We start from the raw sequence: 20,732 nt of genomic DNA on the forward strand, positions 1-20,732 counted from the left end.
GATGCATGTTTTATGTTCTCTTCTCGAAGCACTTTATTTTGTCATTTCAAAGAAAATGACAACGGAAGTCCTGCTTCCCTTCAGCACGCTGCAGCTAATGTCATTACATCAGATAAGTGCTCATATGGTTGCTTTTATGATTGCTTTTATGATTAATCTCCCTGCTTAACATTTATTAAAAAGTATAATTATGTTGTCCCCCAGTCAGAGCTGGTTGATGTCGCCAGGGAAAGGAACGTTTGGGGCTCTCTGCTGGAACTGTTACCTCCGCGACCCGACCACGGATAAGCGGGAGAAGATGGATGGATGGATAATTATGTTGATATAACAGCCTTGGGAAAAATTGTTTTAAAATGGAGACTACTAAGTACCGGACATAAGGTACATTATAGGTTTTGACCTACTACATGCATGTCGTCTAGTCATACAGGTGGGTGGGATGTGGGGTACAGCTTGTGGTCACATACAGCAGAGAAACATTAAACTTTAAGTCCTCCTGTTCGTTAAGGGTCCCCCTCAGCCGGAGTTAAGGTTGCTAACAAATAACACTTACGGGATAATTAAGTAATAATAAAATCCTTGACTGTTGACTGAAACATAGGCCAATTCATCTTGTTTTTATGGAGTTTAATGGAGGGTGTACGTGTCTTGTATAGGATTTACTGCTACATTATTTTAACACAGACACACACACACACTTTTCTAAATAGGACATCTCTCATCTTCTTCACTCAAGCTGTCAACTGATGCCCTTTCTCTAAAACACAATTGCCGATATCCGCTTACCTTCAGTTATTTTAGAATACACTGTATTCACTTTCCTCGACTTGAAATTATTCTCTTGAAACTTTTTCTTGACAGCCTTTATTTTGAGTGTGTCAAGCTCAGACTGCTGCTTCAGCAACTGTCAAAATGTGTTTCTGCAACATAGAGACTTTCCTCTATGGGCTATTCTTATTGTTGTGGTGAAGAGAAACAGACAGCTCCTGAACATCCTGAATGCTTGTTTGAAGTAAAATATGAATTATAAGTTTGAGCAGAAACCTGCTTTTTTTATATTGTAGGCAAATTAAATAGTAACATTTCCAGTCATTCTTATATTTGTTGTACGTTTTGTTGCCATCTCAATATGTATTCTCCCTCAGACCAATCTTACCGGCTTATTCTATAATAACAATTTACCAAAGAAATATGGCATTTTTCATTCATTCATAACAATCCCTTTTAAAATAATTTTGCACTATTATTTTGTTATCTTTAAATCAACCAAATCAGTCGTTTCAAAACATTTATCAAATGAAATAATTGCATATTTCCTCCGCTGGTGGCGGTAGAGCGCCTCTTACATTACCCGTCTACCTCTTTGGAACACACGAAGAAGACGCAGAGCGGAAGTTACGCCTGATGTTGTCATGGCGTCTCACATGTAAATCACCGAGCTTCAGATATTGAATAAAACACATTTTAAGGTGATTTGAAGGTAAGTGTGTGCACATTTGATCACATTTAAATTCTGTATTTTCAATAAACATTGCCGGCTAAACTGAGGGATCGCCCGCTATTCTGGTTAACTGTTAAAACCCCAAGAACACCCGCTGCTAGTTAGAGCTAGCTCCTGTTAGCCGTGTTTTTTAGATTTAAATTTTGCTCACCGTATACATGTTTTGCTGTGAAGTTTAATTTGTTATTCTGTGACTATTCCCTCCTAACTGTGGCAGCTGTACGACTTTAAAATTGTGTTGTTAATGCTGTGTTGCTCTCGTCAGTGACACTTCTTTTTTTGAATGACAATGTCCTACTTGGTCAAACTAACACACTTTATTGTTGTTTTCAGGTTAAAGTAAGTTAATAACTGGCTCTCTGACTCCCAGGGCCGAAACATGACCACTCAAGTAAGCAACAAATTCAACTAACTCAACATGGATTTTGGTCATTGGTGCGTTTCATATCTATATTTACACATGTGAAGCTATTTTGAGTGGTCCTGTTCTTGAGCTTTATTTGTGCAGCCATGTCTTTGTTTTTGACTGTTATTTATCTCTGTGTAGGTACATTTAGAGCAATGCAAACAAATTAATACATTAAAATGACTTAAATTAAATTGATTCAGTATATATAATGAACATATGACACTCGTACGGAATATTGCCTACAACTGTTAGCATTATGTGTGAAAGAGCTCACATATTAACTATAAGATGTGTTTTGATTTCAGTACAGCATTCTTTTCAAGCAAGAACACGGTGAGTAACATTATGGATACACACTGACATATTCCTTCATTATCCTGAACATGGATACTGTAAATTAGTTTAAGTCAGTTTCACATCTACTGTTGTAAATCCTTGATCATTATAATATTAAGTACTTAATGACACCTTAACATTTCATACAAGCATTCAACAAACACATACACAGTCAAATGCCCTAATGAATGCAGAAAGCACAATGTACTCTTTAAAAAAAATGACATTTGCTAAAGACATACTGAAAACTCAAACATACGTTTTCATGGATTTGTGATGATAATATAATAGTAATCTTTATTTATATAGCACCTTTCATACAATAAGCGCAGTTCAAGGCGCTTCACATAGACATTTCACAGGGAATTGATATCACACAGCATTCAGTTACCAGTTAAAAACTTAAAAACAAACGATAACGTAGAGTAGACATATAAGAAATACATTTATACATGATGTTTTATCAGCTCTGCTAGTTTCAGGTTTGAATAACTTCTCCTCACACTCTCATCAGAGCTCTAACCCGTGTGTTTCCTCTCAGCTCACGATGATGCGATCTGGACCGCAGCGTGGGGGAAGAGTGAGGCGGACGGCTCCGATACCATCGTCACCGGCTCACTGGATGATATGGTGAAAGTCTGGAAATGGTAAGTGTATTTCAATTGTTTTCCCTCATGAGAATGGGACTTCATTTTTGTATGTTCTTAAATGTATCTGATAGTCTTTTGTCTAGATGACTTTGTTTTCTAGCCAAAGTGTGTCAATATTCAACTAATGTTTGACTGTCTATAATAGCTTATACATTGCATTTAGCTGACGCTTTTATCCAAAGCGACTTACAAGAAGTGCATTCGACCAACAAGATACAACCTTGAAGAAAACAGAATCATAAAGTATTTCAGGTTTCATAGAGCCAAACATTTCAAGTGCTACTCAACTGGCTTTAGATAAGCCAGTCCTTTTATTAGTATATAAGTTATTTGTTAGCAGTTCTTTGTTAATAGTTATTTCGCTCGAAGTGGAGTCGAAAGAGATGAGTTTTCAGTCTGCGCCGGAAGGTGTGTAAGCTTTCTGCTGTCCTGATGTCAATGGGGAGCTCATTCCACCATTTTGGAGCCAGGATAGCAAACCCACGTGTTTTTGCTGATGGGAACTTGGGTCCCCCTCGCAGCGCGGGTGCAGCGAGCCGTTTGGCTGATGCAGAGCGAAGTGCACGTGCTGGGGTGTACGGTTTAACCATGTCCTGGATGTAGGAAGGGCCAGATCCATTCGCAGCATGGTACGCTAGGTGTTTCACAAATAACTCAAATAAAAAATATGACTTTAAAAACATTATTATTGTTTTTTGTAAGAAGGGGCAGGTCAAATACGATTTTCTTCTCCCTGCTCCTCTCTACCTTCTGCTATATATAAAAAAAAAAACTAGTATAAGTGTACATGTTTTGTTTTAAAATAACTGCCATGTGTGGAATAAATGAATAATTAATCATTTATAGATTATTAACAAAAAATACAAATATGATAAAATCACGTTTTAAAGGCTAAATCTAAATGAATAGATAAACTGTCTTTTTTGAAAAAGGCTTTACATTCAGCCCATAAAGCCAAACCATCGTTTTATTTTGTCGGCACAGATAATATTCTCTGTGTTCATTCCAGGTGATCCTAACTGAGCCTGACGGTTGTTCATTTGTATTGATCTGTCGGAGTAGCGAGGGTATTGATTATGACCATAAATGGAGATGGCAGAAGCACACCTGACTGCCCGCCTCAGTTTATTCCCTCTTTAGCAATGTCCCCACTTTTAAATCTAAAACTTTTCCTTCAAGAAGATCTGTTACAAAATGACATGAAGTAAATCTGTAGCAACGGTTCAACTTTGCATCAGATCGGGAAATGTTTACAATTTCATTTCAGATCTTCAAAAGTAGTATTTACCAGCACATAGTTAATGTAAGGAAAAATAATATGCCATGTTGACATTATTGGGCATCTCACTGTTGCTATAGGGTTTGTTTCGGGTCCTTTTTATCACCCATGTTCTCATACATCTTTATTGAATGTGATTTAGACATTTGTCATGGAATTGTGGATCTTTAAAGGTCACCTATTATGCAAAATCCTCTTCTTCATGTCTCTTCTACATCAACATGTGTCCCCTCTTCTCCATGTCTCTTCTACATCAACATGTGTCCCCTCTTCTTCATGTCTCTTCTACATCAACATGTGTCCCCTCTTCTTCATGTCTCTTCTACATCAACATGTGTCCCCTCTTCTCCATGTCTCTTCTACATCAACATGTGTCCCCTCTTCTTCATGTCTCTTCTACATCAACATGTGTCCCCTCTTCTTCATGTCTCTTCTACATCAACATGTGTCCCCTCTTCTTCATGTCTCTTCTACATCAACATGTGTCCCCTCTTCTCGATGTCTCTTCTACATCAACATGTGTCCCCTCTTCTTCATGTCTCTTCTACATCAACATGTGTCCCCTCTTCTTCATGTCTCTTCTACATCAACATGTGTCCCCTCTTCTTCATGTCTCTTCTACATCAACATGTGTCCCCTCTTCTCCATGTCTCTTCTACATCAACATGTGTCCCCTCTTCTTCATGTCTCTTCTACATCAACATGTGTCCCCTCTTCCTCATGTCTCTTCTACATCAACATGTGTCCCCTCTGTGGAAAGAGACTCTGAAAGTCTCAGGAACAAAGATTCTCTCTCTTTTTGATCCATTTCTATAAAAACCTGTCTGAAAATGAGCTGATCAGATTTTGGCCACTTCATGATGTCATAACGATGTTTTGTCTTGTATAACTATTAGCCAATCAGCAACCAAGGTAACCTCCCCCGCCCCCACCTTATCTCCTCAATCTCCACCTAGAACACCATTGAGTTCTTTGTAACCAAATGTCTCTCAGAGGGGCGTGGGGAGGGGCTCCTTATTTTCATCTAAAGTAACAGACAGAGAATCAGCACTTTGGAAGCAGGGCTGAAACAGAGGGGATTATGGGTAATGCTGCAACGATCTGTTTGGTGTTTGGAGCCAAACACTTCAGAGACATGTTCTGTATATATCTGGGACCTGTAATATATTGATGAAAAGAAGTGTAATAGGGGACCTTTAAGTTAGAATTGTATTTCTAGGCTCTTTCAGAACTTTCTCCTCCATGTTGTCCTAAAAGTTGAGTTGATGTTATTTGACCGTTTGTCCTCACGTGTCCCTGCAGGGGTGATGAGAAGCTGGAGCTGCAGTGGTCTCTGGAGGGCCACCAGCTGGGCGTGGTGTCGGTGGACATCAGTCACAATGGAGCCATCGCCGCCTCCAGCTCCCTCGACGCTCACATCCGTCTCTGGGACCTGGAGTCCGGGAAACAGATCAAGTCCATGGACGCCGGACCTGGTGAGGCCTCAGAGGATCATGGACAATGATGTATTGGTTTAAATTGTATTCAGGATGCCTCCCCCTCAGATCTATATTTAACTTTAATTAAATATATATTATTTTTTCCTGTATGATTGATCTTCAGCAAGACTTTGAATAAGAACGTTTTTGCCATGGATTTTAATTTATCAGGTTAATTATCTAACTTTTGACAAATTTAAAGTCGGCAAATACTTTTTGGAGTGCAAGATACTGGGTGTTTCTCAATGTCGAGGAAGGCTGCTCCAGAGCCACTATTTCAAGGATGCTACGTCATCGAGTCCCGCCGAACGACTGTTCCAATGTCCAGGCTCCTTGCAATTCTACCGAGGCCGGCGTCCTTCGTTGCGGGAAATTTCGAGGCTGCACATGTGTATCCTCCGCGGTCTTAAAATCCCCACAATGCTTTGCGCACGGACCAATTTCCAAATCTTTGGCGGAAATCGCGTTCCATTTAAGGCGGGGCCTCGCATATGACGCACACCTGTTAGCCTGTTCCACCGCTCTTCGTTTTCCGAGGCTAGGAAGGATTCTTGCCTCGCTTCTGAAGGACCTGACTCGGAGGGACTTGTCCTACCAAGGATGCGTCCTCGACATTGAGAAACACCCACTTTTTTTTAGAGTTTAAATTATTAGTTGATGAACAGAAACATTATTTCCAACTTTTTTTGAATATAGATTAATTGTTTAAAGCCTGTTGTCAAGCAACATTCTTTAAACAGTTCATGAAACACTTGATGATTGTAGCTTCTTTTTGCTATAATTAACTGTTTCTCGTGGTTTAATATCATAGTAAACTGAATATCTTTTGGTAATGGCTTTTTGTTCCGACCTTTCTGTTTAGAGAATAGTTAATTCTTCCATATTTCTTAAAAAATGTTCACCGTTTAATTTAAGTACATAATCACCGTAATTGGTTATGAGACTTCCCAGTTGGCATTTTACAGGTATAGACGATTCCCTTATTAGAACATTCCTGACGCCTGTGAATATCGTGGCCCCAAAACTCACTTCTGAAATAAAGGTTTCTGATTGGACCTTGTGGATGTGCGGTTACCGAGCAGTATTAAGTGTTGAGTCACTGCTTTTGTCACTCGGTTAAATACCCAAACAGAAGTGCAGGTGACGACAGCTCCTCTGTTCGGCTGTGTGAAGCTTAGCGAGCTTGTTTCTTTTCTTCCTCTCGCCTCTCAGGAACCCCACTCCCAGAAAAATGTCTCCGTCGTTGTGTATCTTGAACCGAGCTGTACTTCATCTTATGACATGTCAACTCCCATTAGAGACACTCCATTTCACTCAGTGGTTGGTCCGGGTCACTGGATTAAAGACCTTTTTTTACTCTCTTGGGACAAAATGTATTTTGGTATATCTGAAGTAAATCCTTTGTTTTATATTTGTGGATTCACATAACAACATTTAGCTTATAAATAACAGTTTTGTCAAGATTTAGCAGGAATACTTAATTGTCTTATTTCTACAGCAGGTTTACTCTGTCAGTCAGTTTGATGTGTTCAACGTTCCCTCGGTCTTCTCTTCTCTCTTTAGTTGACGCCTGGTCGGTCGCCTTCTCCCCAGACTCTAAATACATCGCCACAGGAAGCCACCACGGCAAGGTCAACATCTTCGGCGTGGAAAGTGGCAAGAAGGAGCATTCTCTGGACACTCGAGGGAAATTCATCCTGAGCATAGCTTACGTAAGGAATCATAAATCGTCCTCGGCCGGCTGCATGGAGCCCTCTCTGTCTTTACAATCACTCATCTTGATTTGTGTTTATTGTGATTTACCCCATTTTTTTCTAAGAAAAGGTTTCCTAGACCTATCTATAGGTCATACCCTAGTTACATTTGAAAGTCGTTATGTCCGCGGGGTCTTAAAAAGTATTAAAAGTTGATAGCCTTAATTTTTGCTAAATTGATCTATTAAAAAGTAAGGGCATTTTCCAAGGTATTACATTTAGTAGCTTGTTTTCAATAAGTATGTAAATGGTCCAGAGAGGTTGTATTCTACAGTCTGCCTGAATGTAATCATGGCGTAAGTGTGTAGTGTGATTCTGTGTAGTTTATTGATGGCATCCCGTTGGGTTTGACGTCATCTGAACAGGACATCGCACGCTCACTGCTTGAGAGCGCACAAAGGTCCGTTTACGCCAGTTGCTAAGCAACATCGTTATGGGGAAATGCAAGTCTGCGTCCAAATGGTTGGAAGATAAGGAGGAAGGACAATCAATACTGTCTATAGTCAATGTGAGGTAAAGTGTGTCGCCAAGGTAACCGGTTAAAACTCCAAGTGGCGATGAGGTCTTAAAATGTGTGGAAGGGGTCTTAAAAGTTTTACACCCGACTTCAGGATTCCTGCATATACCCGGAGTTAAATAAATGCAATGGTTCTCTATGCTTTGCCCCTCAGAGTCCTGATGGGAAATATCTGGCCAGCGGAGCCATCGATGGGATCATCAACATCTTTGACATCGCCACGGGAAAGCTGCTCCATACGCTGGAAGGTAAAATACAAATCTTAATATTAATAAGTTGGATGAATCAATTGCTGCAACTGGTGACAAAAGTATTCTGATTATTTGATTGATAATTTAGGCATTTGTTTATTAAATGTCAGAAAATAATGAAAAAGGTACATCTTTTTCACAACGAAAAATGAGGTCACATTTCCAAAAAAAGACGTGGCAAATTCTCACCTTTTGAAAATTGTGAAATTGATCATTTTCCGGCTTTTGCAAGATAATTTACATATTAATGAATTCAACTTAAATGAGTTTTCTTTGAATTGACTAATCAATATACAGTCATTAGTTGATAATTGTTTTTATCAGTTAGAAAAAAGATTCAAAATAAATATACGAGGCCAAAAATCAAATATATTTATAATAATATACATTAAGGGTGCCCAATGGGTTGATCGCGATAGACCGGTAGATCGCCAAGGCAGTGCGGGTAGATCGCAGCAATTTCAAATACCTCCGGCCATATTATCCGGTCATTTCTTTTTGCCATAATCACCATTTTAAGTCTATTCAAATAAGCAGAATAGAGGTGTCGGCACCAGCCCCTCTCATCGATGCTACAAGTGTGCAACGAGACGCCTACAGCGCGCAGAGCTCACTTCCATTTCAGACGTCAGTGAGGAATATAACTTCCTGTTTCTCTCTTCAGGTCACGCCATGCCCATCAGATCCCTCACCTTCTCCCCCGACTCCCAGCTGCTGGTCACCGCCTCCGACGACGGATACATCAAGATATACGACGTGTGAGTTCAGTTGGCCTGTCGATAATGGTCATCATACCCAGTATTTATATTGTATATACACAAAGAAAGCGAGAGAAAGGGTGTCCTCAATTGTGACAGATTTAAAAGAGTATAAATAAACACTAGGAGAAAAAAATGTGTTTGCTTTAATAAACTTTGAGCTTTTGTTTTACAGGCAACATGCGAACCTGGCCGGCACGCTGAGTGGACACGGCTCCTGGGTTCTTAACGTCGCCTTCTCTCCAGACAGCAAACACTTTGTCTCCAGGTAAAATCAAAACAACCTCATGTTCCGACCAAAACGAGGTGAAATTGGTGCATAAAAGCACTTTGATTTAACATAACATTTACCGATACATTTAATAAAAAAACATATTTTTATTATTTATTTTTCCTTCTTTTTGGTCTTGGTGCTCATTAGAACATGTGGTTGTTATGTCTTTGTTAAACTTCTGATAATGAAGGACTTTACGTTCATCAGTCTTGTAGCCCCCTCCTTTTTAAAAAGAAAAACTGTATACCCCAAATCAGCACTTTTGAAACAGGAAGTGAAATCGAGGGATATGAGGCGTGGCTAGAACGGGTGATCTGTTTGGTATTTTGAGCAAAACACTTCATAGACATGTTTTTTTATATATCTGAGACCTACTGTATGCTATTGCCTAAAAGTAGCATGATGGTGACCTTTAAAGCCATTACTTTGTGATCTTTGGGAAATTAAGTTAATTGCAGCAATGCATTTCTGCAACGTAGCATTTTTCTACCTACAAATATTTATAGGTGTTAACAAATGGTAAATACACTAAATTAAAACATCCAGTAGTTGTGATTCTTCTCCCTTCGCATTCGACGTGTTTACCCTCGTCTTCTTTCCCATGCTCCTGTGGTGTGAAAGCATTCGTCAGTTAAAGCTTTTTTCCTCTCAGAAGTTTCCAGTTCACTGCCAAAGCAAACGCAGCGTCAGATTGTAACATGAGCTGCCTCCTCTCTCCTCAGCTCGTCTGATAAGAGCGTGAAGGTGTGGGACGCCGGCACCAGAGCGTGCATCAACACTTTCTTCGACCATCAGGACCAGGTGACAGTCCTCCCCTGTGTAACCCCTCACTGAGCGTCATAATGAGTGTCCTAATCAGATCCACAGTGAGAAAGTCCATCTGCTGGAGGTGCTGATGTGTTGTGGGGAAATCAATATGGCCGACGTCAGGGCGAGGCCCCTCACATGACCCTTGTCTGACGCTCCAGCTCGCGCTAAAGCAATAACCCGTCATTACATCCCGGCTGCTGGCGCCTGTGGGGGGGTTTGATCTGCGCTCCAGCAAAACCTCCTAATGAAATATCACAGCTGCTCAGGGCGGCAACAGAGCCTTAGTGTTTCTGAGTCATGATAAAAAGATGGCACAACTAGAAATGCCACAGGGATCATTTGCAGACAATTAATAGATTGGCTTTGCTTCGTTCTTTTATGTTAGATGTTTTTTTTTTTTTTTGCAACTGTTATGATTTGCGATATTAGTGGGACTGATCATTTTTGAAACAGTCACATTATGATTGAAAATATATATTAACCCTTGTGTTGTGTTCGAAAGCCGTTCATGGTGTTCGCGGGTACATTTTGACCCATGATTTATCTCAGTCCAAAACACTCAGAAATAATGACTATCATCCAAATTGTTTTAACTAAACTAAACTACATCCTAACTAACTTATAATGCGTTCATAACCGTACGATCCTGTTGTAATTTAATGTTATGGCCCAAAAACACATATGGCACACGTGCATGTGTGTGTTCAGGTTCAAGTGTTAGTGTACATATTCTTTGAGAAAGGTGGAGTTCCCGTGGGGGGGGGGGGGGGGGGGGGGGAGACCGTGGATGTTTAATAAGAACTGGATACAGCGTGGGAGGCGGGGTCTCGGTCTTTCCTATGAGAGCTGCTCATTGGTGCATGAAGACAAAATGGCCCGACTTTTGAGAGAGCGAAACGTCACAGATTACCCAGCATGCCTGGGTACCCGTATGTGCGCTCACAGAGCATGCACCCCTTAAGCCCCGCCTCCCGAGCTCCCACTCTCGGCTCAGTAGAATGAATGGAGAGAGAAAATAAATCTAGATTCGGCTTTTAGTGCATTTAACAACTTTAAGGACTTAATCATTCTAATAAGGGCTATAAAATAGTTCATACTGGGTAGTTGATTTAGTTAAAAAAAAAATATCCACCGATTTACAGAGAGTCTCTTTCCCCATGTTAGTCAATGGGAAAAAGTTGTTTTGGGCGGGTGACGTCACGGACTGATACGGAAGTTGCAGTACCGCCGTTTGGACACTACGAATGTTGGGCTCAGAGTCCGGCGCACTTCCTGGGGGCTTGGGGGAGACCAGGTGCATGCTGCGAACAATTATTGTTACAGTGGATGAAGGGGGTGGGGCTGGGGTCTCTAAAGTCAAAGATGAATCTTGATTGGGCCAAATTTGACCTCGAGTCACCCAAAACAATTCTGCCGGGTCTCCCCAGACCCCAACACCAAATTATACACTTTTTTCTTAAGAGACCTTCAGACTTGGCAAAAATGGTCAAAATCAGTTTTGTAGTGTGTGTATAGCTGCTGTGGAGGATATCGTGAAGCCTTGTTCCGATTAAAAACTAGAGCTTAGTTATTATATCATTTTAACTTCACGGGAGACCCGAACACAACATAAGGGTTAAACTGATCATGATTTTATTTTTGGTCTGTACCAAACAAGGATCTTTTGTTTTAAAGGGGTCCTTTTTGAACATGAAAGCACGTCATAGTGCAGCCCTTGTTTCTGATCAAATTGCATTGTTTGTGTATTTGTGAAAAGCTGGAAGAGTATCCATGACCGCTCCAATTTGTACTTTTATATTTGTGTTACTTGTGGAGGTTAGTTGGTTAACTGCCTAACACTTCTGTAATCTTTGATGCAGCTGTGCAGGAGCAGAACTAAAATGATGTGTGATGTAAATCCATAAAGATTATCATGGCAAACTTTTAGGATGCTGTCTTTCACAGGGTTATTGGACACAGAAATATCCCTGTTTTAAAAAGCTGAGTAAATATATTTGTTCTATTTGTGAATCTTTAACTAACACCCGTCCCCTCTGTTCCTGTGGTCTTCAGGTCTGGAGTGTGAAGTACAACAGCACCGGCTCAAAGATCATCTCGGCCGGAGACGACCGCTCCATCCACATCTACGACTGTCCCATGTGAGGGGGGTCCAGAGAGAGGAGCTGCAGAGGTTTACTACATCAGGGAGTGGACGCTGGTAATAGAGAGGGGGGGCGGTGGGGAGGGGCTGTACATGTGTTGGGTTTTTGCACTGGCCCACTGCGGTCAATAAAAGGGTTTCTTTTTTACTTACGCTTCCCTTGTATTTTTTTGTTTTGGTTAACGGGCTGAGCTCTCTCCATGCCGTTATGTATTATAGCAGGATTTGTTTTGGATGGCATATCATTTTAAATGGATTATCTTGAGGTTTCAGATCAAATAGCAAATGAGTATGGAGCCTTTAAACTGTCAAATGGCAGTAAAGGAATATTAGATTAAACAAATGACAGGGTATTAGGAAATATACAGCTTCAAATGTATCGAATGTATTTATACTCTTTAGGTTTCCTCTTTTTAGGTCTTACGCAGCGTCCACACGGCAGCGTGCGTTGAAGCAACAACCAATCACATGAATCTCCCGCCCCGGACACACAAGCACGCGGTTTGATTGGCTAGAGCTTGTACTGGCATATGATTTGATTGGCGGACGCTTCCGTCGAAGCTTCAAAAGTTGAACTTTTCTCAACTTTTGAAGCGAGCAACGCGAAGCGACGGAACCACGATGCAGTTCGGCAAAGCGTGACGTCACCAAGCCCCCAGAAAGTGCGCCGGACTCTGAGCCCAACATTCGTAGTGTCCAAGCGGCGGTACTGCAACTTCCGTATCAGTCCGTGACGTCACCTGGCCCAAAACAACTTGTTCCCATTGACTAACATGGGGAAAGAGACGTCTGTAAATCGGTGGATACTTTTTTAACTAAATCAACTACCCAGTATGAACTATTTTATAGCCCTCATTATAATCACTAGGTCCTTAAAGTTGTAAAACGCACTAAAAAGCCGAATCTAGATTTATTTTCTCTCTCCATTCCTTCGAGTGAGCCGAGAGTAGGAGCTCGGGGGGCGGGGCTTAAGGGGCACATGCTCTGTGAGAACATACGGGTTCTTCTGCTCCGACAGCCAGGCGTGACGGGTAATCTGTGACGTTTCGATCTCTCAAAAGTTGGGCCATTTTGACTTCATGCTCCAATGAGCAGCTCTCAGAGGAACGACCGAGCCCCCGCCTCCCACGCTGTATCCAGTTCTTATTATACATCCATGGACGTCACCCCATTCAAAGTGAACGGGATGAAGCGTTGAAGCTTCAGCGCACGCCGCCGTGTGGACGTTTATTCATTGGACTGTTTTCTGTTTTGTTTAAATTCAGACTGGATCATTTTACTATTAGCCTTTCATCATTTGCGTTGCTCCTTAATTTGAAGAAATTACTTTGGGATCCTATAAATTGAGAACGTGAGAGCTGCATTAGAAATGTTTGGAGGGATCTTGTTAGAGCAGCAGTGAGATGCAGTGAAGGAGAGCGCCCTCTGTGGGCCAGCAGCTGAACTGCAGCCTCAAATAACTAATGAGCACTAAACATTTATTTAAAATATAAATCTTTCATAAAGAACAGGACATAAACAGCTGCAGTGATTCAGAATGCTTTATTAGTTTTGAACACACATCAAACTGCACTTTTAACAATTGTTGGCAGGTGGTTGTTGAACACATGTGCAGCACTTCCTCCATTCAGGAAAAGGTCCATTAAATGTGTTTTTCAGAAATCAATCCCATCAGAATCTGGGGCCCATTAAACAAGAGTGCAGTTTGCATAACAACAAGTTAATACAAGAGAAGAGGCGTGTCAGAGCTCACTGAGATCTTTTCTGGCAGTAATAGTCATATGGCCTTTGACGGTGAAATCTGAAGGCAACGTTAAAGTTTCGCTGATGTGTTGCCGCTGCCTTTACTCTCCCTGTGTTAGCTTGAAACAAATAGTGGCAGTTTTGATCCCCAGTCATCTGAACAGTCTAAATAAAGTAGAACATAATCAGTAGAAGTGTCCTATGATTCCCACATCTTCAACGTTAAGGCCTATAACATTAACTCTACACTTTTGCAGATACATCTATTTTTTTGTACAGTCCATTTACACAAAAGAGAAGCCTGTCTGATCAACGTATCCTTAAGTAGAATTCATCATTATACCCGCACCACCTCATACTTCAGACTGTTATTAGTAAATCACAAGACACAGCTGAATACATTACAGAAAGGCTTTAGGTCTAACGATACAGAATCAAGTTAGGTTTCACTTAGATCGAGATATTTTTTGTAATATTCTATAGCTTACATTTCACACTTTAGCGATGTATGTATTTCTCCTGTACAATTTAAAGTCACTCAAACGGTGCAGCTAGTGTTCACAAGCTTAGGCTGCCTGTGAGTTGTTCAAATATGACGCGGTAAAAAAAGAAACCGCCTGCTGCAGTCATACCATATTGTTAATAAACAGTACGGGAGGCATTAATCACTTAGATATATGCTATACTTAAAGAAGCGAATTCTTCAGACAGTTTTTACATTTTAGGATTATTTTGTTGTGTTTTTCTTCGGATTGGACATTTTGGCAAATGCAGAACCTTGTTTTCACTTAGATCTTTATATTTCACGGTAAGGCCAGTAGAAATGCGTCTGACAAATAGGGAAAAGGCAGCGTAAAATAACACCTATAACTCCCAATTATACCTAAACGTCACCATTTGCACTCCGCTGTATTGTACCAACATTATAACAACACAGATCTAAAAAGGTGCGTGAAAAGCAGATAAACAGAAGAGCAGTCATCGCGATGGTGGACACAGATATTGGTCGTCTCTCCTGTGAAGACATTCTGTGTGGATGTGAATCACGGTGCGATCTCTCCTGGTTCCTCACCAGTGTCTGGAGTCCACCAGCTCGTCTTTGAGGCTCAGTCTCTTCAGAGTCTCGTATCCCACCACGATGAGCACCGAGGTGGGCATGGAGGAGATGATGCGGGCCGACAGACCTTTCGTCATCGCCCAGACCCCCTCCTCCGCCAGCAGCTGCTTGAACGTCTCGATGAGGGACGATCGGCCCTCAACCTTTAGGAGACGGGAGAGAGGTACAAACCTCGTTAGATATTTGTGGATCCATTTTGGGATGAGATTTAAAGTGAATTCTTGTTGTTTTAACAGCTGTTTCCAAGGACAACAATACACGTTTGATCTAGAGGCAACATGCCGTAAAGTCAACAAAGAAATCTGCTGAGGAAGATAATGTTAAACAATGGAAAGCTCCAGAACAGCGACTAAAAGGACACATTTTTCTACTATTTGTATGTTGCATATTTGTCTCCAATTCTACTTCATGTTGTCAGATATTTTTGATTTAGTATTGGTCCTGTGTAACACCTGCTTGTTAGGTTTTTAAAATCGTATGAAGTCATTTGAGTCTGATTTGAGTCATTAAAAAGAGATTTAAGTAACATTTTTAAACCAGATTGTAGTCCTGCCTTGCTTTTGTCCAATCAGCCTGATGATGAAAGGAAGTTAAGCGCATGTTAGGAAGCTCTTGAGTAATCTTAGCAACAAGAGGAAGTGTAGCATCACAGAACAACGAGCTGACTCAGCTGTATTGAGTGTCAACACAGAAAACGTCAGCTTAATGTTTTCCAACATGGTGTCTCTCAGTGTTTACCTGAACTCTCGCTCGAACAACATCCATGGGGTTGGTGATGGTGGAGGCGGTCGCTGCTGCCATAGGTCCGGCCAAAGCCTGCAGAATCAGATGGGGGCACTCGGTGGGGGCCATCAAGGACAGCTGCTCTGGAAACGTAAGAAATATACAAAACACTGTAACGCCAATATATTAGTGGTTTGGTCACTATTTAAATGCTCCAGCAGCTACGAACATTCAATGTGAAACTATCTAAGAAATTGAGGATTGTGTTCAAATCTGTCTGATTGAAGTTGTATGCCTCCTAAGTTATCAATTATATTTATTAATGCTGGCATTTCTTTCTTACAGTGGCTAAACTCATGGTGTCCAACTGGTGTTTTCCATTTGAATCCCTTCACTTAGTCCTTCAGTGTTATATTGACCAATATTTTTGTTTCTACGTGCCCGTTTAATATTTCTAAACAGGCACCGACGATGAAATCCTATACAGGCCCAACTTTTCTTTCACATAGAGAATGCATCAGGAAATCATAAAGAATCTGACCGATGTGCTGAATCAATAATGCCATTGGTATCAATAAACTTTATTAAACAGGGTGTATCCTTACCTGTATAAAAATGATAAAAGGCCACCAGAGTGCACTGTTTGGGATGTACGTGAGAAGCGATGCCACGTATCCCCGGTAAAAATCCCCTGAAACCATCAGCAGCAAAATATCTGCACCGTGATGTCCCGCGATTGGCCGAAAGTGAGTTTACGCTTCGACGCTGCGAGCATCCTCTTGGGTTTGGCCTTGAAGCGAGTCAGGTGCTTCCACCTGGCCCTGCATCATCAGGTGCTGGGACCGATGTCGATGGGCACCGTGATGGTCTGAGCCACCAGAGAAGCTGCTCCGCCAGCCACCACCGACTTCACGGGTGTTACTGTGGAGAGTACTGGGACACGTACTTGCGCACCAGCTCGTAGGTGGTTGATGTAAGCCTGACCTGAGATCAGCGTTAAAGTGTTGACCATGAAGCCCCGGTAGAGGCCTCGCACACCCTCCGCTCGAATGATCTTGCAGAAAGCATCGATGGTGCCGGAGTAAGAGGGCCTTCACCTCGGCACCTGCAGCCGGGTGCGGATCAGGCTGGCCGGGTACAACGCTGGCCCTGGTGGTCAAGGTCATGAACACGCCCAGGGAGTAGAACTTCCTCTTGTCCAGGTCATCCCATTCGATGATCTGCATCACACCTTTCTGCTGCATGGTGCTGGTGAGGGCTGCGCCACTAAAGCCACGGATCTGAAGACATCGGTCCTCCGACGGCCATTACACCTGTCAACAAAAACATTCACCGTTTGTGAAGCAATACGATTAATATTAGTATTTAATTATTGTATCTGATTTCTTGGATCAGATTTGGATGGTTGTCAAGAGGCATGACCAGGGTTTGTAAAAAGTCTTGAAGGATTGAGAATACTTATTTTTAACAGTTATGCTTTCAAGGTTAGGACTCTGCTTTTAGTGTCTTTGGAAGAAACTGCAGATGGAAATTAGCTATTAGCTCAAATCTGGCAAACAACACATCTTCTCTTTTCTGAGATTAATGTTATGTATGCATGGTCCTTGTTTAAATAAATACATAAACTATAATCAATGGGGGGTCCTAACCTATTTATTAGGGTCGTTGCAGATGGGATACACATTTTAGTACTGAAGGAACTCTGCCTCCTTCCTGCCAGAGGAACACGTTTCAAAAACGTTTGTGTCCAGGATCAAAGGGCTCAATCTTAAGGTTAAATATATATCAAAAGGAATGTCTTAGATGTATTGATAATAGTTCCAAACCCCAGACTACTCATTATATTTAGCTTATTATTTAATATGCTTTATTGTCAATGGTGTGTGGCTTGCAGCTATATATGTTCCTGAGGACACAAGAGTGGCAATGTCTGAATTCTCAGTTTAATGACATGCCGCCAGGATTACATAGGGGAAGAAGTTTTTTTTATTTTCACCTTCAACACAGCTATTGTAACATTTTAAAAGGTTACTTCGTCACAACAACAGGACAGACCTGTGCTGATCCAACTGAAGATTGTGAGGGCTGTGCCTCTGGCTGTATTACACATGCTACATTAAAGAAACCATATCCCAAGTACTACCTTATGTAACTTCACTTCATGTTAATACGGAACTATAGGACAAAGAGGGGAAGTTTACAGCAGAGACTATAATTACATGTACAGCTTCTATGCAGCTGGTAATGTAATCACTGAGGGTAAGCATGTACAACAAAAACAGGATTTACTCCTTATATACATATTTAACGACACATTAAGCAAGCCGCATGCCCTGTTAAAAGTCTAATTAGCCGATTGTTGTTGTCATGCAGTGGTTGGTGAAGGAAAGCGGAAACACGTGCAATGTTCATACAGTGTCCTCAGCGCTGTGTTAGCTAGGCAAACAACAAGACTGATACAAGTGTGTAAGAACTAGGCAGATTTAACTAAAACACACCCGATAAAAACATACCTGTGCGGGGGGTTTAGTAGCTCCAGGGTCTCTGTTGTTGTTGTTAAACTCTTTGCTCTGCTGCCAAGGTGGGTTAATGTCTTCCGTCCATTACTGAAAACACACAGTCAAGGTGAAAGTTCAGGGTTGTGTTTTACTCAAGTTTAAGGTAGCGTTTTGTTGTTGATATCATTAACTTACCTTGGATTAATATATGATCTGACGTTGTTTTTCTCCTCCAGATGACCCTGTAATGGTGATGTTTACCCGATGTGTTTACATTAGCAAGTTAGCTGTTTGACGACGATGATGCATTCACGCCCGAGGAAAAAGTAGGAATTACAAGAAACCAGTACAAACAATGAACAAACAGATCTTTCTACTCAAGCTAAATTAGAAATAATACCACAGTGTAAAAATATTGCTACATGTTGATTCAAAATTAGTTCAAAGCCCTACGTGTTAGCATCACAATACTTAAGGTATTAAAGGAAAGACATTTGTTTGACAGAATGGTCTTCTTCAGATAGTTTATGGGTTCACAAATACAAAGTGTACATTGATGCCTGAGCTGGGCCCAAATGCAGAAAAATATTGATGGTTTATTACCGTTTCCATTTTTTATGTCTAAATGTTCTCCAATTCTGGATTGACCCTTATATTATTATATAATATGAATTATATATTACTGATGTCTTTTAAACACTTAACGGGACCTATTATGCAAAATCCACGTGTTCATGTCTTTTATACATAACATGTGTCCCCTCTGTGTAAAGAGATTCTGAACATTTCAGGAAAAAAGATTCTCTCTCTTTTTGTCCTAATCCATTTAAACCTGTCTGAAAATTAGCTGATCAGATTTTGGCCACTTTATGATGTCATGATGACTTTTTGGCTTGTGTAAACCATTAGCCAATCACCAACCAAGGTAACCCCCCCCACCCCCACACACACACACACCCATACTTGCCAACCCTCCCCGATTTTTCGCGGGAGACTCCCGATGTCATTGCCCTCCTCCGGTTTCATCCCGGGGTCATATTTCTCCCGATTTCTGACAAAATCAGATTTACTCTGTTTCCACTCGGACTTTAATACACAGCTACACCATTTGTTTGGTTTCCATGGTAGCGCATTGTCAGAAACTGAACAAGAATCGACAACAAGACCCTCTGCTCACTCCTTTCCCCACACACACACACACACACACACACACACACCACACACACCACACACACACACCTTATCACCCTGAATATCCTCCTAGAGCACCATTAGGCTGGTTCACACCGGAGTACTTTTCCCGTTTAGTTCCGTTAGTACCCCTTATGTTGCGGTCACACCAAAAAGAGTACCTAGTGCCGGGAACTTTTACCCCCATATTTAATGCCTGCTAGAGAGGTGGTACCAAGAAAGTACCAATTTCTATTGGCTGGGCGAATTGCAAACCACGCCCTGTAAAACTCTGAAAAGTTTAAGTGGGCGGGGCACTAAGTGCCGTCACTAAGTACGGAAAAGTACTTTGTGTGAAAGCGGTTCTTTTGAACCAAATATCTCTCAGAGTGGCTCCTTATTTTTCATCTAAAGTAACAGACAGAGAATCAGCATTTTTGAAACAGAGGGGATTATGGGATGCTGCAATGATCTGTTTGGTATTTGGAGCCAAACACTTCAGAGACATGTTTTGTATCTGAGACCTATAATATATTGATGAAGAACAGTATGATAGAGGACCTTTAAGCTACATTTTAAGTAATGTGACAGCAGCTTTGTCACAAATTGTAAAGCGCTTACACACCACTGTACACTGTATACCAAGGCAGGTTTACCATCTCTCTCTGTACGGAGCAGTGGCGGCGCTAGGGGGTGGCTACTTGGGCTCAAGCCCCGGATGTTTTCTGAAAAGCCCCGGATGTTTCACTTTTTATTTTTTTATTTTAAACGTCTCGGGAGTAATGTGCAGTACCGGAGTCCACCAGAGAGGCAGCCACTGTGGGACATTAGCCTGCGTACTGCGTAGCCTGCCCTGAAGAAGAAGTGATCCTTCCTAGTGCCTGACGAGTTTTAAGCTAATAGCCTACAGTTATGGATATTAGAACGTTATTGTCATCGAAGCAGCCGGCGCCACAAGCTGCTGCAGCAGCAGCAGTATCTGCAGCAGCAGTATCTGCAGCAGCAGCAGCTGCAGCAGCAGCAGCAGCAGCAGCAGTATCAGCAGCTGACAACAATGTCATCACCAGCAGTCAAGAAATGGATGATGTTTCAGGTTTGTTAATCTAATGGTGATATCTGCGCTCTGGCTGACTGAGTAAGAAGTGAAAAAGAGTGATGTAACATTAATGTTATAGTTAGTAAACATGGAGTAACCACACTAAGTATACCCTTATATGTTAGTATGTATACAGAACATGACTAAAAATTATCCCAAGATGTAAAGTTAACCCTTCATACCTCAGTCTACTTTTAAGACACTAAAATAACGTATTCCATTTTTATT

The 20,732-nt window shown here is 41.3% G+C and overlaps 1 protein-coding gene and 1 pseudogene across 1 annotated transcript; one reads left to right on the forward strand and one right to left on the reverse strand.

The window, feature by feature from the left end:
• Window positions 1-1,373: 1,373 nt before the first annotated feature.
• On the forward strand, window positions 1,374-12,305 carry skic8 (SKI8 subunit of superkiller complex). Its single transcript, XM_034077031.2, has 11 exons — window positions 1,374-1,480; window positions 1,835-1,892; window positions 2,216-2,243; window positions 2,788-2,893; window positions 5,478-5,650; window positions 7,217-7,365; window positions 8,079-8,172; window positions 8,840-8,933; window positions 9,109-9,201; window positions 9,930-10,008; window positions 12,070-12,305. The coding sequence occupies exons 2-11, from the start codon at window positions 1,881-1,883 to the stop codon at window positions 12,157-12,159; spliced, it is 918 nt and encodes a 305-aa protein (XP_033932922.1). The 5' UTR covers window positions 1,374-1,480; window positions 1,835-1,880; the 3' UTR covers window positions 12,160-12,305.
• Window positions 12,306-13,683: 1,378 nt separating this feature from the next.
• Window positions 13,684-17,051, reverse strand: LOC117440799 (solute carrier family 25 member 44-like; annotated as a pseudogene).
• Window positions 17,052-20,732: the final 3,681 nt, after the last annotated feature.

This window comes from Pseudochaenichthys georgianus, unplaced genomic scaffold, assembly GCF_902827115.2.
Source record: "Pseudochaenichthys georgianus unplaced genomic scaffold, fPseGeo1.2 scaffold_1227_arrow_ctg1, whole genome shotgun sequence".
NCBI lineage: Eukaryota > Metazoa > Chordata > Actinopteri > Perciformes > Channichthyidae > Pseudochaenichthys > Pseudochaenichthys georgianus.